This window comes from Trifolium pratense, linkage group LG7 (genome assembly GCF_020283565.1).
Source record: "Trifolium pratense cultivar HEN17-A07 linkage group LG7, ARS_RC_1.1, whole genome shotgun sequence".
In the NCBI taxonomy this organism is placed as follows: Eukaryota; Viridiplantae; Streptophyta; class Magnoliopsida; order Fabales; family Fabaceae; genus Trifolium; species Trifolium pratense.
In genome coordinates, this window is record NC_060065.1 from 7,180,067 (window position 1) to 7,197,745 (window position 17,679).

Here is a 17,679-nt window from a genome sequence, read left to right on the forward strand (position 1 = left end):
AAGGTAATTTCGTATTTATATCATCATAAAAAATAGAAAATTATTCATCATGAAAAAAACTATCCTTTTGTATCTAATCGTAGGATTTTTTTCTTTTTTAGAGCAATTATTGTCCCCAAATGTAAGACTCCCAACAAATTTTTAGATGAATCAACATCTCTCTTTCTTACCATCTCACTAATGATCTGCATCTCTCTTCCAATGGGACCTCACTCCCCGTCCGCCCGCGTCCTTCATTCTCTCTTTGTTTTTTGTCATCGTCACCGAAAGATGGCGGCGGCGGCCGGTGATGGAGAGAGACGCGACGAGCGAGATAGATGCACGAGGAAGATGATGGTGGTGATCGGTGTTGGAAGATGGTGTATGTACGTAGGAAAAGTGGTGTATTGTGTCAAAAAGTTATGTGCAAATAACATTATCTTCTTAGGTAACACTCATTTTTTGCAATAAATAATTACTCGCATTAATCACTCTTATAAGCAAAATTAACTTTTTTGTTGGATTGAAAAAACGTTGTATCTGGTTCATATTACGGTCACTATTATAAATAAAAAAACTATTTTTTAAATTTATTGAAAAACTAATATATCATGTTCATATTATATGTCAGATATATATCAGTTTTTGAATAACCTAAAAAGTGATTTTTTGCTTATAATTGTGACCGGAGGAGTATGTACCAAATACATAAGTCAAAGTTTTTTTTTATATCAAAGTCAAAGTTATTTATATAATAGGGATCGGATAGAATAAACTCATTTGTCAAAGGAAAGTTAGATGAGATTAATATACAGTCAAAGGAAAGTTAAAAGACATTAATAACATCCATTAATACAGTCCCTTTTTCCGGGCAAACATTTAGTATAAATGTTTGTTCTATTGAACTATTGAAAGGAGCAAATTGTGAAGGTGGAATGGGGAAATTCAAGGGGGCAACGTTGTTCCTTTGGGTGTTCTTAGCCTTGTGTACCATACTAGTATTAAAAATTGAAGCAAGAACATCTTCAGTTTTATTAGAAAAAGAAATTGAAGCTAAATTAAAGCTCTTAAACAAGCCTGCAGTGAAATCCATTAAGGTATGCAATTCCATAACTCCCCCAACCCAATTATAGTAATTAATATTGAATCTTATAAAACATGAATTAAAAGTAACTCATTTGAAATTTCATGTGTGAAAATTAAATCTTACTCATGACATATTTATACAATACTATTTCATTAGCTTTTTATCTTTGGTGAAAATATCTTTATATAAAATATTGAACTAAAAAGTAAGTTTTGTATGGATTTTGAGTTATATTGTGTTTGAATATACAAATTTTGAGATTGTAGTTTTTCTGTAGAGTGAAGATGGAGATATTTTTGACTGCGTTGACATCTACAAGCAACCAGCTTTCGACCATCCTGCTTTAAAAAATCACACTATTCAGGTATGTTTTTAACTACTAATATTACTAGGTAGATTCTATGTTACTAATAGGGTGTAATGCTAAACAAATCGATTCAAGAACCAACACATTTTTTTGTAACAAATAAAAGTCTGTCTAAACTCTATAATCGAACACAAAACAAATACGCTTAATCATATTATTTATCATTTACCTTTTACTCAAAAACATGTTTTGGTTCTTTATTTTCATTGAATCATTTTAGTCCTTTATCTTTTTTAAGTAATGAACGTTAGTCTTTTTTAACAATAATCAAATTTATGATCTATATAAGAGTTGAATATTAATGGAAATACTATTATTCACCACTTAAAAATATATAAATAAATAAAAAGGACAAAAATAAATTTTGAGTAAATGATATAGGACAAATAGTATAATTAAGTTGAACAAATAATGAATTATTTATTGAAAAATGCTAAACTGATCATGCCTTTAAGTCAAAAGTTTTTTTTTTTACTAAGCTTAAGACACAAGGTATATAGAAGTATTTTAAAAATTTAAAAGAAGCGATATCTTAAAAGTTTACAACTTTATATTTTCAATAAAAAATTGTCCTTAATTTTTTTTAGCTCCTTAACTTATGTTCTCACTTCTCAGGGCGTGACCCTAATTTATTTTCCTGGGAGAAATAGAGGCTTGAAAAAGACCTATATCAACAACCAATCATATATTTAATGGAAGTTCAATAATTCAAAGATCTATATTCTACAAAATGTTAGACTTGTGTTGAGGAATTGCAATAACTTGAAAGATGATGCTATAAATCCAATTTAAAAAATTAGAATCAATTAACTTAATAATTATTATTATTATTATTATTATTATTATATTCTCATCATTCTTTGACTAAATAATTGTACAGGAAATACCTGATTTTCTTCTTGAGTTCGAAAACTCAAGGACAGAAGAAGTTTTCAATGCAAGTTCTGATGTATTTCAAACATGGCAAAAAAGTGGAAGTTGTCCGGAAGGAACTGTTCCTATCCGAAGAATTCGAAAAGAGGACTTGCTAAGAGCTGCTTCACTTGACCGCTTCGGACAAAAACCCCAGGCATCATTTGTGAATTCAACATACACCACTAATGGTTTCGTGGATCTGAAAGATCGTTCGGTACATTTTATAGTTAGTTATATACATGCATGTTCACACACAATTTATATCTTTTTTAAAAACTAATTTTATTGCATTATATAAATATGTATACATGATTTATATTACGAGTTTAATAGATATGTTTTGTCGGTGTAGATGAATTTTTCACTAACATTTAATTAAAATGGTTTATTCTTCCATGTCATGTGTCATTAAAGTAGAGTAAAGTGAGATGATATGATAGAATACATATAGTTAGTCGGCATATTTTTTCACTTATATTATTCATATATGAATTGATATGGTGGTGTGATTTGTGTAGGATGCATATCTTTTGACATATGGATTCAATTTCTTAGGCGCAGAAGCAAATATTAATATATGGAATCCAAAGGTTGAAAAACCAGAAGATTTCACAACTGCTCAAATATGGCTTAAGTCTGACAGTGCTGACAATTTTGAAACCGTTGAAGCTGGTTGGATGGTAAGTCATCACTCTACTTCAAATTCCATTTAATCATACACACTTATTTTTTCCTACTTGTTTATATGTTATATACTCCCTAAGAACTATATATTTGGAGTATTATACATATGAGTACACATGGCTAAAGTTCTATATATATATGGTATGGTTTAGGTTAATCCCAAATTGTATGGTGACGGCAACACTCGTTTATTCATCTATTGGACTGTAAGTTTGAAAGATTTGCCTTTTTTTTTTTGTCTTTTCAAATCTTATACTTATTTTTATCAATATTGATTTTTGGTTTCTTAATTGTGATGCAGAAAGATACATATAAATCAACTGGTTGTTTTGATATTACTTGTTCTGGTTTTGTTCAAACAAACAAGGCTGTAGGACTTGGTGGTGCCTTAGGACCTATTTCATCATATCGTCAACAATATGAACTCAATTATGGAATATATTCGGTAATAAAAATTATATATGTTTATTTTATATGAAAATATTTATTTTATTATTTGCATGCACTTTTCTCCGTTGGAGACAACAGACACTAACACTAGTATAATAATAAACAGAAGCGCGTGCGCACAAACACACGAAATAATTTTTTAACTTCAATTTCTCTTTTGGCTTGATTTAGGATAATGATGGAAATTGGTGGCTTAAAATAAAGCATAACATAGCCGTAGGTTATTGGCCAAAAGAGTTTTTAGGACAAAGTGCAACAATGGTTCAATGGGGTGGACAAGTGTTTAGTTATTCAGTGAAAACAAAGCCTCCTCACACAGGAACACAAATGGGTAGTGGAGAAGAAGCACATGCTCTATTTGGAGGAGCATGTTACATGAGTACTGTGAGAATTAAAGATAATTCACAAATGCTTAAGTATCCACAATTTATAAACACACATGCTGCAGAGCCCTTTTGTTATAATGCCTACAATCATGCTCCATATGGACAAGACCCTATATTCTATTTTGGAGGTGAAGGAAGAAAGCCTCCTTATTGTCCTTGAACTCACATATATGTAAATTATTATTATTAAGTAATAATACATAATACATACATATTATATGGTTATATATTTTGTACATTTGATGCTAAAATTTGTTTGATATGTATGTATTTATATGTCTCTAATCCAATCTTGAAATTTTACTTCTTGTTAAACTATTTATCATTTACAAAAAAAAATATATTAGTCGCATCTAACTGGTAAGGGGTTTATATATACAACTGTTAAATGACTGGTAATTTTATACTTATATCATATATATTCAATCATTTTTATAAGAAACAGTCAATTTTTTAAGTTCATTGAATAAGTAATGGAATTGGTCTATAATATAAATAAAATACATTAATTATTGAATAAATTTAAAAAGTCAAAATTTCTTTATAAAAAGTATTATATTGTTTAATTGGATGTATTTAAATAGAATTTTTAAAGAGTGTCTAAAAAACTAATTTTTTTTTTTGGATAGGGTTGATTATGTTTACAACCCAAACAGTTGTTTGACTGGGCATTAACGGCACTTGATTCCAAAAGCACTTATGCTTATGCATGAGTCTTTGCTGATTGCTATATATGCTAACTTTTGGACCCTGTGGCATCAAAAAAATCTGGCAGTATTTGAAAATGACAAAGTAGATAGATTGGGAGGAATTGTTTTATTTGGTTAAATTGAGATTAGGATATTGGTTAAATGACAAAGTAGACAGATTAGGATATTGGTTGAAAGGTGTTATGATCATAGAGACTCAACTAGGTGTCAAACTCATAATAGAATGAAGTAGTGAATATTATTTAGTTAGCAATTAGTGAGGAGATCCCTATATAGGGGTCGTTTGGATTTGACTTATTTTTTAGTTTATAAAAATAATTTATGCAAAATAAATAAAGTTTTATGTTAATTTCTAAATTTTCACTAACAAAACTGGTAACTTTATAAGCAGTTTTCTCATAAACTATCTTGAAATAATAATAGTATATATATACATAAAACTTATTTATTTGTATAAGTTGTTTCGGATAAGTTCAAAATTAACTCAATCCAAATGAGACCATAATATTGTATTGACATATGCAATTATTAATAAAAATGAGAAATTAATATTTTCTTCTTTTCTTCTACTTAGGAGATTTCTCGACCCCAAAGTAAAGTAAATCAATTTTTTCAACAGTAACAAAAGGGTGGAACACAATCTATGTGGTTTATAAAATCGATATATTGTTTCGCATAAGCTCAAAATTAACTCAATCTAAATGGGACCATAATATTGTATTGACTTATGCAATTATTAATAAAAATGAGAAATTAATATTTTCTTCTTATCTTCTACTTAGGAGATTTCTCGACCCCAAAGTAAAGTAAATCAATTTTTTCAACAGTAACAAAAGGGTGGAACACAATCTATGTGGTTTATAAAAACGATATATTGTGCGCATGTGGAAGCCAAAAAATAAGGGACATAAGAAGCACAACATGGTGCCCACCGCCACCAAAGGCGTGGAACCGGAATGTCGGTGGCATCGTACGAAATACTACTCCCTCCGTCCCAAATTATGAGAGAAAAAAATAATAAGCACACTTATTAAAAAAAGGGAAATGCTAAGATGCACGACAGTGCGCTCGTGCAAATCCGACGACAAACACGTGGATTCAATCTAAAATTCTATTTTACTAAAACGTCTCATTTATTACTTAATTCTCCACCAACCGTCTTCTCTCTATCCTCTCATTTATCTTCTAAAACCTCCCTCCTCTTCTTGTGCTTCCTGTTCCTTAATTTAATCAATTTACAAACAAAATAAAAAAAATAATATGGTTCCACGCCACTCAACACCAAACAAATCCTTAACTTATTTCCCAAACCTTTTGTTCCATCGCCCATAAATCAATCACAAAACCAATTCCACAAACAACAATCTTTTGTTCTTGTTTTGTTCCAGTAACAAACATAGCTACCTAGTACTACAAACCAAGAACACTCAGAACAGAACAGAACATGACATCTGAAACAACAACGCCGGTGGCAACAACGGAGAGGACAACGATAGGGATAGAAAAATTGTTTAGATGAGAGTGATGAGCAGTGTTGTTTGGAACTGTTGTAGCTTGTAGAAGTGGTAGTAGATCTCAATCTCCAGCAGCTACAGTGTATTTAGTGTTGTGAAAGTAAAAGGAGAAGTGCGAGATTTTCGATTGCAATTAAAAAATAAAAAATTAATTAACAATTATAAAAGGAAATTTAGTGTGTTTTAATGGCGTCGTGCAGATGTCGTGCAAGGAACTTGTCGTTCCATTTAGCACTGCTCTTAAAAAAAAACCTTAACTACACATTTGGTCCCTTACGTTTATTTTAGATTTCAATTTGGTTCCTTACGTTTAAAAAGTATTAATTTGGTCTCTTACATTTATTTTAGGTTTCAAGTTAGTCATTTCCGTTAGTTTTGTCACTAACACCGTTTGAACAGTACACTTGTCAGTGTCTCCAAGTGCCACGTGTCTGTTCACATATGCAAATTGGCTGCCACATGTGACAAAATTGACGGAAAGGACTAACTTAAAACCTAAAATAAACGTAAGAGACCAAATTGATACTTTTTAAACGTAAGAGACCAAATTGAAACCTAAAATAAACGTAAGGGACCAAATGTGTAGTTAAGCCTAAAAAAACCAAAACATAAAAATTTGAAATATGTTTCTTTGTATTTTTCTTAAAAATAGTTGCATGAGAAGATGTAAAAACAGTTTTTATTGGTTATGGAAAAGATAAGAGAGAGAGTAAATTAAATGCAGTTTGCATTTAATTTCATGAGAATAAGCAAAAAGAAATCTTGAAAAGATAAATGTTTGTGTTTTTTCCTTATAATTTGAGACAAAAAATGACTTTTTTCCCTTATAATTTGGGACGGACAGAGTACTATATTTCTTAGTATTAAGAAAAAATTAAATGAAGGAATAATTTTACTAAATTATTTATTTTAATAATTATTGATGTATTTTTATTATTATAAATGTAAAACGGAGAATAATAAATTGAGTTTGAGGGTACAATTGTGATTTTCTTTTGGATAATTTTTTGTTGTAAATATGACAATTGCAATAAAAAAAATTTAAGAATGTGCATATTTGAAAAGATTGCGTATTAAATTGCTTTTCATATTGACCAAAAAATAATTGCTTACTTTCATGATTAAGTCAACAGTACTGAAGGATTTTCCACAGATAAATAAAGACATTGATATTTGACCAAAACATTAAAGACGTTAATTAGTAACATAATTTGTCACACAAAAAGTCAAATATTACTTCGATGACCATTGATATTGTCCCTTTTCTACGTATGAGTATAAAAAATTTAATATTTGAAAAGTAAAAAGCACAAGTTTCAAATTAAAAGAAATGATTTGATCATAAAAAAAAATATATATATCAAAAGGAGTTTAAGAAAAAGATACCATAAAAAATCATGTCAAAATAACAAAGTTTATTTGTCTAAAAAAACAACAAAGTTTTGATTCAAAAAAAAAAAAAAACAAAGTTTATTGGTTGACTTAATGACAAAGTCAGTATAAAACATACATTTCACATTAATAATGCCAAAAAAAAATTAATAATGATCTCTTTTTTTTTTTACAATGGAGTATATAGACCCCATTCAAACTATGCAAACCCTTTATCGCTAAATTAAATCTAGTGACTTATTAATAATGCATTTTTTTTTATAGTTCTTTTACCGCGACATCGATATCTTGTATAAATATGTGTGTTATTTATCTTGAATGTCTACAAGTAGTCTATTGAAGGAGAAATGAAAGGATCAAGATATCAAGGTGGAATGGTAAAATACAAGGTTGCAATGTTGTTGCTTTGGGTGTTGTTTGACTTGTGCACTTTACTAGTATTGAAAGTTGAAGCAAGATCATCATCATCTTCTTTAGAAAGAGAAATTGAAACTAAATTGAAACTCTTAAACAAGCCTGCAGTTAAATCCATTCAGGTTTGCAATTAGATAACTCCTCCATCCCAATTATAAGTATTATTATTTTTTATAAGTATTAGAAAAGTTTTTTCCTTTGTCAAACTTTTTTTTTACGATCAATAACGTATATGAACGATTTAAAGTGTATATTAAAAAAAATTACGGTGTTTGTGCATATGAATTAAATACTTAAAATTGTTGTGTTTGAATACAAAATTTGAAATTATTTTTCTTGCAGAGTGAAGATGGAGATATTATTGATTGCGTCAAAATCTACAAACAACCAGCTTTTGACCATCCTGCCTTAAAAAATCACACTATTCAGGTGCGTGATTAATTTTGGCTAGATATCGAATTAAGACACTCTAAAATGATTATTCAATATGATAAGTACTTATATTTTCATTTTTCTTTAACTAACAAATTATGCAGATGATGCCCAATTTTCATCTTGAATCACAAAGCTCAAGCACAAAAGATGTTTTCAACGCAAGTAGTGATGTATTCCAGATATGGCAGAAAAGTGGAAGTTGTCCGGAAGAAACTATTCCTATCCGGAGAATTCGAAAAGAAGACCTAATGAGAGTGGCTTCACTTGATCGCTTTGGACAAAAACCCCCCGAAATTTTTTTGAATTCAACAAACATCACAAACCATAATTTGCACAACCTCAACAATACCGATGATATAGTTGATCTGAAAGATCGCTCGGTACATCATAAGAAATATTAGTTATAAATGCATGATTATATGATTAATATTGTATTACTTATTAACGGATATGATGGTGTGATCATGCAGGATGCACATCTTATAGCATATGGCTTCAATTTTATAGGGGCAGAAGCAAATATTAACGTGTGGAATCCAAAGGTTGATAAACCAGAAGATTTTACTACTGCTCAAATGTGGCTTAAGGCTGCCAATGGCGGTAATTTTGAAAGCATCGAAACAGGATGGACGGTTAGTTATAACCTCACTTCAAATTAAATTTAATAACATGTTTTGTCTTTTACGTTTATTTTAAATTTTAAGTTGGTCCTTTATATTTAAAATTTTAATGTTGATCCCTGACGTTATTGATTTTACCATAATTTCATTTTTCTGTCAAATTTTGAGGTAATTCTCTCTAAAAATTTCATATGGCGCCCTATTATAAGTTATCCACGTATGTGACTATGTTAACCACGTGGACGATTTAAACTGAAGTTTGACTAAATAGACTAACTTATTGTAACAGAGTATCGCAAGGGACCCCTAATTTTTTTCTTAGTTATATACACGATTAATGCATGCATGATGATATAAATCTGAATCCATATTGCTAATGCTTTATGTATGTTATGGTTATAGGTTAATCCAAAGTTGTATGGTGACCACAATACCCGTTTATTTATCTATTGGACTGTAAGTTTTTATTTATTGGAGTAATTTTCCTTTTTATAACCGCAAATCTAAAGAGACATAAACATTGATTTTAGGTTTCTATATATTGTGGTGTAGAGAGATGCATACATGTCAACAGGCTGCTTTGATCTTACTTGCCATGGTTTTGTACAAACAAACAAGAATATAGTGCTTGGTGGTACCATAGGACCTATTTCAATTCCTTCTGGTCAACAATATGAACTCAACTATGGAATATTTCGGGTAATTATAACACACACGTCTGTTCTTATTCACATATTTTTATTCACTATCTTAATCGTTCAACATTTGGTAGTTTCATTGTTTCAAGTAAAATGAAAGAGTTAGGTTAACATTGTCTTCGAATAGGACTTTATCATTTCGCTAATGTTCAAAATATTTGTTAATTTGTCGGTATCATTTAGGATGACGATGGAAAGTGGTGGCTTAAAGTGAAGAATAGCATTGCGGTAGGTTATTGGCCGGCCGAGTTAATCCCTAACTTAGGTACTGCAAAATTTGTTCAATGGGGTGGACAAGTGTTTAGTCATGCCGTGAAAACAAAGCCACCTCACACCGGAACACAAATGGGTAGCGGAGACGAAGCAAATAACCGATTTGGCCATGCATGCTACGTGAGTAATGTGAGAATTAAAGATAATTCACAAATGCTTAAGTATCCACAATTTGTAAGTACCTATACTAGAGAGCCCTATTGTTACGGTGCCCTCAATGATGCTCCATATGGAAAAGATCCTATATTCTATTTTGGAGGTCCTGGACGAAATCCTCCTTATTGTCCTTGAACCATATATTTGTATATTGGATGTTAATGTGTTTGATGAAAAAATAAAGATACATGTATTTATGTTTCTCCATCTTGCAATTTCACTTCTTTTTCCTTATTAAATCATTCACCGTGGATCTGAGTTGCTGGTAAAATTTGCTCATTTAAGCAATATAATTATGGATCTGACGGAAGAAAATGAAACGAGAAGGGAAAAGTACAATTTATTAAACCGTATTTAAAAGAGTCGTGTTAGATGGAGAATAAATGCGACACTCAAGATTGACGAGAGGATAACATGTTGATGCAAAAGACGTGTTTATTGAGTGATTCTTGACATGCTGTGAAGAAATTCAGATAAACAAAATGCACACCAAGTTGAAATAGATATGGAGATTGCAGAAATATGTGACTGTATAGTTGATGGTAACATATAGAAATTGATTAGCACCACATAATATGCATCTTCTTTTGAGAACTTATGAACAACGATAACGCCATAACAAGCATGTGAGTTTCGGAAAAATCTTTCTAGGAAGTATATGACTTGAGTTGAGTGAGGATCAGACGCGTTGAAAATATTTGTGTAAATAATAGAGAAAACTGAAAAATTTGGCGCAGAAGAATGTAGATTTTCATTGAACTAGAAACTGCATGTTGTTGTTCAATATAATGTGATAGTTCTAACACAATTATAACATTCAGTTAAAAAAAACACAGTTCTAACATCAGCAACTAATTCATGATCAGACAGTAACTGCACATTAATCGCTGACTCGGCCATTAACTAACATGCTAGAAAAACTAACACAATGCAACTAATTGTCTCTTCATATTAAGACCCCTCATAAGCTATGAAATTGTGTAAGGTATAGAATTTGCCTTGCAATAAAATTTAAATAATAAACTAGAACTAGAGTTTAACCTAACACAGATAACAATCACTAGTTTTCAAGCCAGGTAACACTCTTTCGGGTGATTCAATTCCTGTGGCAAAACGTACTAGTACTTAAGAGGACAGTGATACAACAATATTATGTTTTGACCAATGTTGATATGCCAGACATATCTACATATCTATATATATCGTATACCGTTACATGATGCTACACCTGCAGAAAGTACAGGAACTAGCGACATACACTTGAATGGATCCTCCACACCAATAAACACCACTAGAGTATGTCATACTGTTTTCTCTCTTCTTGAATTGATTGGAAGATTCTAGCAGCTGATTCAGTTGCAGATCTTCGGTTATGGGGCACCACTTTGATAACTCGAGTTTGTTGTCCTGTTTCAAGAGAATGAGATACTGCCTCTGGTTCTGCTGGAACCATAGGGAAAAGAGGAAGTGCATCTCTTCCTTCAGCAACTTGTCCCGTGCTCATTTCTTGTGCCATTTCGCTAGGACTACTTGCTGTACTCATCTGCAAATCAAACTCCTTGGATCTCTGACGATACATGACATTTGATGTTGCTCCATTTCTCTGAACTGGTAAGTTGCCTGAGCTTTGATTATGTTTGCTACAATCGGCTTCCACTTCAGATAAATGACGATTTTGCCCACCTGCAGATAACTGGTTCACCTGTTCGACAACTGACTCTGAAGCTGCTGCTTTCATAAATGGCATGCCGCCATAGGGAGGGAAATAAGGATGGCTGCCTGGAGGAGTCTCTGGTGGAGGTGGGATTCCGTAGGAAGGATTCATGAAAGCACCACCCGAAGGAGCAGATCCAAAGGGCCCACATCCTCCCAAATTTGTTCCTGTAAATCCAGGTCCGGGATATGGCTTGTAGACGAGTCCTTCAGAAGGAGACATCACAGGAATTAGCCACTGATGCCCAGTTGACTGATTGAAACACCACGGACCCATCCCATTTTCAGCAGTCATATTTCCTTGGTGTGGATTTCCGGCAAAAGGCATGGAACTAGAAAGGTGGCTCCCATTTTTCACTGACGAAATAGATGTTTTACCAACAGCATTCTCTGCAGAACATTCCATGTTTTGATCTATCTTTTCAGAATCAACTTTGCGCTTAAGATTTTGTAGCCGAGCTTTTACAACATATTCAATTGGAAGTTTTTTAGGAGTGGATCCATCTGGAATAGACTTTCCCAGAAAAGCAGCATCTCCAAACAATAGATCCGGTGATCCAGCAATCAGTTGTTGGACCTGCTTAAGCAAAAAGAATTAATCATTACAGAAAGGCTCAACTCTCAAGGGTGTGCAAGAACATTCCCCATTTTGGACCATCACAAGCCACTGAACAGTGAACAGTATCAAAGATAATTTACCTTTATCAGTCTATGCAACTCAAACACTTGTACTGCAAACACTCTCTGTTGACTGTAGAAAGGAACAAAAGTTAGATCAAGAAAATTCTTAAGACATAGACAATCGAAAACTGAAAAATATAATGTTGGAAGCACCAATTTATAAACAACAAACTACAAAAATCGAAGGATCTTCAATCACAGAAGGTAACTGGTTCAACAGGTTAATACTCTCCAATCTACATAAATATCATAGGTATCAAAAGAGGACTTAAGACGCATACGATCAAAATAAAATACTAGAAAATAAAGCATTTTAAGCTAGATATGATAATGTTGGAAGCATCAATGAATACACCACAAACTACAAATTTCAAAGGATCTTCAATCACAGTAGGTAACAGGCTCATAGTAGAAAACACATATAATTCAAAGAATATTTGCACAATTTCGTTTGGAATACAACCAATGGTGGAAACATTAACAATCAGCTGCACAACAGAATCAATCCCGCTGAATTTTTGTGAAACTTTGTAGTTAAGCTCTTTTCAGGGGCTGGGGAAAGCGAATAGGTAGAATGAAATATCCTCAACTAGCATTTAATCTTTGATTAAAAAAAACAGTTAAATTTAATGCTTCACTAAATGAGAAGATTATCCAAAGCACATAAAAGTCAAAGTCACACAAATATTAATGATATGAAGTATGAACTATGTTGGAGCTATACATAGCAGGACACCTCAACTAGCTAATGAGTGTAACTATTTAGTATAAAAAAAAATAAAATCCCTTACCCAAAATGATTCAAAACACAGAAAACCGAGACACTATATAAGTTAGAGAAGTCCACTAACTACCATAACATCTATTGAGGGCTCTCATACACTGTCCAAATGTCCCTACCGTACATCCGGGTCATCCTGCATTACTTGGTCCCCTTCTTAACTAAAGTCCTTCGGTGCAGTGCAAGGAAGCATGCCCAAGTGGTGACATGGAGAACCAAGCAAGAGGAAACCAAGACAGGAATACAATACATCCAAAATTCAGTTGCTAGAAGACAGTAAACTATGAGATGATCTGCTGTCACATGGCACCCCTCCGACATAGTATAATATATTAAGCTCACCGCCCTGTTGTAACCAGTACCCACCATTAAAAAAAATTAGTAAGGACTTTGAACACATAAATAAAAATAAAAAACCAATTTAGAAGGGACCTCAGGACTATAAAATTTCCTTTCTACGAAGCCATATACAAATCCTTGATTGAAATGTAACTATCCAACCTACATCCCTAGTATTTAATTAAGGATGCATAAAAGATGCTTTAAAGGGTGAAAAGAAAAAGGGCACCGTCAGATAGAAGTTGTCCATATAATTCACATTTCTTCTCTCCAAGGGAATTGTCCTTACATATTTTCCGACCCAACCCCATGCTAATGAAAGATGCTTGAAAATATAAGAAACGATGCAGGAGAAAATACCAACAAACCACCAAAATAAGGATAATCAAATCAGTGGAATATCAAACTTCCATCAAAAGTAGTAAAATTTCGTTTTATATTCTAAATCTTCATGCATTTCCCTGTAAAACAAATTGAGGCTTTTGTTTTTGGCCAAAATTCTAATATTCATAAAATTCAACATTTAAGATACCTTCATGTCCATGCAATTAATAGAGTTCACTAATTAATAATTTATATACCAGATTACCTTTCAAACATTCCTATTTAAAATCATAAAAGAACCTGACTAGCTGTAAGACTTACTTGGCAATTTCTTTTCTGGCTTTCCAGAAATGTTTTTGACCTATTATGGCAACAACATCATCGGGAGAAACTTTCAGGGTTGACAAATTTTCTACCCTGGAGGTCTTCGAAATGTTGTCATTTATGTTTAAATTTCCTCTCTGTATCGGACTGACAGTCCCAGTATCATGATATTTAGTGCCATCCATAGCCTCATTTGGACTAGTGTGGTTTGTTGTCGGGCCGTTACTCTTGTTTGTCTCCCTTCTAGATTCAAGGAGAGCATCACTTTGTCCAGTTCCATTGGATTGAGACTCAGCTCGACAGTTTTGCCGTGAGCCCCCATCACCTTGACGTAAGCTGCTAAGTTTAAACACAGTACGATCTTGAAACTCTTGATTTGGAGTCGCCTTGGCTTGTCTTACTAAGGTGTCAATACGTTCTCCAGTTGATATGTCTCTGGCAGACGTAAACGACTGCTCCTTATTTGGACTTACTTGCGGAGGACCATCAATCTCATTTCTCACGTCTGTCCCCGTATTAACAAGTGGAGAGGCATACTGTTTTGGATCCCTTTCCCGACCAATCCTCCCTGGTTTAAAAAAACCAAAATTCCTAGAGCCAGCAGAAGTGAGCTTATCATTAGATTGACCAATGTTTGAACGAACATATACAGGAACCCTAAAGTCATCTTCATCGGCCTTCTTTCTCTGCTCAAGCTGTGCCAACGACGCGTTCAAATTCCCCCCTTCTGATTGGTGAGAAATATGTTTTCCAGCCTGACGAATAAGTGTTTCAGGAGTTAAATGACCAGGGAAGACATAATTTCTATCAGTGACAGCCCCCTGCAATATATAAATCCAGACATTCAGGAACAAAAAAAAAAGCTATTTCTCGAACAACCTTAAAACTAGAACACACACTAAGGCCCTGTTTGAGTTATTTGAGTTTATCTACTAGCATAACCACTTGTCAGACTGTATGAGACGGCTTATAAAACCGGTTTATGACATGTTTATAAGCTGTTTGCAGCTTATTTCTACAAGCCCTCCTAGATAGTTTATGAAAATAGCTTACGGCTTATATGAAACAAAAACAGCTTATAGCTTATATGAAAACAGTTGGACTCTATTTTATCTTTTGATATAAAAATAGCTTATACACAAACAAACAAACACTTACATGATAAGTGATTAATTAAATTGTTTATCCAAACAAGGCCTAATTTCCAAATTAAACTATTCTATTGCTACAAGGAACTAAATAACATAATTAGGATAAGCAACCCTACATATTCCAAAAATTACCTGACTTGAAGAGGAAGGGGGAACTGTATTGGTAGAAGTATTTGGATGGGGTGGCAAGTTGAACCTTTGAGAGGGTATACTAAATTGCTCATAGAGAGCCATTTTATTCCTAGGTGGTGCTCTAGGCCCTCCTTTCTCTGTATCACCGACATGTAATCTAGGGAATAATGGCCCCATCACCTTATCATCATCATTCCCTCTTTTCATCCTTAATCACACAACTAAGGAACAATCCTCTAATCAACAAAAAAATCAATTTTTTCCACTCACACAATCACACAACACAGCACAATCAGCTTATAATCTAGAAATAAGCTCCAAATAATCAAGTGATTATGGCACAACACAACACATAAACTTATCTATACTAATGATTAATTAACCAACCCAATTAACCAAATCTAAACTTTCCTCAACTGGGTATCAGAAAAACATAAAATTTACACTCGATCTTGGTTGCTTACAGTAATTCAATCAAAAAAAAATCAAAATTAATACGCAACCTTAGTTTAAACAAAAGAACAATAAATTCGGCGAAAAAAAGGGGTGATGTTGGAAGGGTAAAAGAGGAACGAAATGAAATTGAGAAAGATAGAAAAGAAAGGAGAGAAATTAGAGATTCTTTTTGTTGAGAAGAAAGAAGCTGAAAATATCGTCATCTTTGTTTCTAACAGATGAATGAATGAAAAGTGCAAGGTTGTGGGGCCCATTTGGATAGAAGTAGAATAAAAGTTCTTTTTTTCTTTTTTTTTCACTAATAAATTGTTTTTTAACTGGATTTTCTTGTCCTAATCTACTCTTTTGTGTTTTCTTTTCAGATAATTTAACTGTGTTTATCATTAATGGTACTTGCAATCACGGTGGTTGTTTTATTTTATAATGATTGTTTTTGAAGGATTTTATTTTATAATATAAATAAAGTAGCACTTTCTAATTTCTTTTTCATTATAATACTACTACTGTGATCTTAGAAAGATCTTCTAAAATAATTTTGAAAGTTTTTTTATGGGTTCTGCTAACATGTGCCCTAGGGCACATTTTAAGGTGTATTAAATTAACTAATATCTCATTTAACATACTTTAAAAATAGCAATAACCAACTTTATTAATTAAAAGATATAGTTCATTATATTTATTACCCATTTAAAAAAATTGCATAGGCAAAATATGATACTTGCCAAATATGATAATTAACTATATGTTTTTTGCTACAAAGCTTTTTTTTTTAGTCAAACTTTTTTTTTAAGTTGAAAACAAAATTAAATTATACTAGTAAGTATTATAAAATTCTAAAACATATTAGCAATTTAAAAGCTAAAATTGTACTAACAATCGTTACCATTACAACATAATACTATAATATTCGGTCTTGTTCACCGAGAAAAAACAAAAAACACAAGTTAGTATAAATCAAGTATTACCAGGAGTACATATAAGCCTGATTGTTAACAAACAAAAACAAAAATTGGAATCATATAATTATGGTCATATAATCAGGCACATCATCATAAATCAAATTTGACAGCATATAATATTTTTGTCTTTCCAATTCTTTTAAATAGGTAATAAATATAGTGGATCATATTTTTTAATTAATAAAGTTGATTATTACTATTTTTGAAATAAATTAAATGAAATATTAGTTAATTAAATGCACCTTAAAATGTGCCATTGGGGCACATGTTAGCATTTGCCTTTTTTTTATAAGTAGAATAAATAGTAAGTTATTGAAAATTCATAAAAACATAAAATGAAATGATAGTTTCAAACTTCGATTATAATATTTGATTTAATATAATTTTGACATTTTTATTAGTTGAGTTAGAATTTTTAAATAAATTTCAAGCGTTTTAGCTAGTGATAAAAAATTGGGTATGAATATGAGAGAAAATTGATTTTGCATATGATAGATCATGAATTTAAATCCGCTCATACTTTTAGATCGATTAAAATAAACCCTAAGGTATTTTCTAGACTGAAATATTATGAGTGATGTTCATTTTGATCTCTTGCAATATATTTTTTTTGACAGTCCAGTTTATTCTCTAAAAAAAATCAAATTAGTTTTTGACATTTACTTGTAGGAGGCAAATAAAAATATTACTACTTTTCCTACCAGAAAAAATATTACTACTTCTTTTTCCAATTATAATA

The 17,679-nt window shown here is 31.9% G+C and overlaps 2 protein-coding genes across 2 annotated transcripts; one reads left to right on the forward strand and one right to left on the reverse strand.

Moving 5' to 3' along the window:
* The first annotated feature begins 914 nt into the window (after positions 1-914).
* LOC123895759 lies at positions 915-10,215 on the forward strand. The gene is made up of 15 exons (XM_045946249.1): positions 915-1,076; positions 1,344-1,430; positions 2,314-2,562; positions 2,867-3,028; positions 3,185-3,238; positions 3,334-3,477; positions 3,654-4,020; positions 7,749-7,774; positions 7,817-8,020; positions 8,241-8,327; positions 8,435-8,713; positions 8,804-8,965; positions 9,356-9,409; positions 9,506-9,652; positions 9,835-10,215. Exons 1-15 carry the CDS (start codon positions 915-917, stop codon positions 10,213-10,215), a joined length of 2,565 nt encoding a protein of 854 aa, XP_045802205.1.
* Positions 10,216-11,009: 794 nt separating this feature from the next.
* LOC123894253 (protein EARLY FLOWERING 3-like) lies at positions 11,010-16,372 on the reverse strand. The gene is made up of 4 exons (XM_045944197.1): positions 15,526-16,372; positions 14,240-15,063; positions 12,493-12,544; positions 11,010-12,370 (listed from the first exon to the last, which is right to left on the reverse strand). The coding sequence occupies exons 1-4, from the start codon at positions 15,730-15,732 to the stop codon at positions 11,372-11,374; spliced, it is 2,082 nt and encodes a 693-aa protein (XP_045800153.1). The 5' UTR covers positions 15,733-16,372; the 3' UTR covers positions 11,010-11,371.
* Positions 16,373-17,679: the final 1,307 nt, after the last annotated feature.

Bases quoted from the DNA above. Each gene is read 5' to 3' on its own strand.
- LOC123895759 (XM_045946249.1), top strand. From the start codon at position 915: ATGGGGAAATTCAAGGGGGCAACGTTGTTCCTTTGGGTGTTCTTAGCC. The intron at 3,029-3,184 runs GTAAGTCATCAC...GGTATGGTTTAG, and splicing joins CCGTTGAAGCTGGTTGGATG to GTTAATCCCAAATTGTATGG. The intron at 4,021-7,748 runs GTCCTTGAACTC...TTTTTTTTATAG, and splicing joins AGGAAGAAAGCCTCCTTATT to TTCTTTTACCGCGACATCGA.
- LOC123894253 (XM_045944197.1), bottom strand. From the start codon at position 15,732: ATGAAAAGAGGGAATGATGATGATAAGGTGATGGGGCCATTATTCCCT. The intron at 15,064-15,525 runs GTAATTTTTGGA...TATATATTGCAG, and splicing joins CCCCTTCCTCTTCAAGTCAG to GGGGCTGTCACTGATAGAAA. The intron at 12,371-12,492 runs GTAAATTATCTT...TTGCTTAAGCAG, and splicing joins AGTTGCATAGACTGATAAAG to GTCCAACAACTGATTGCTGG.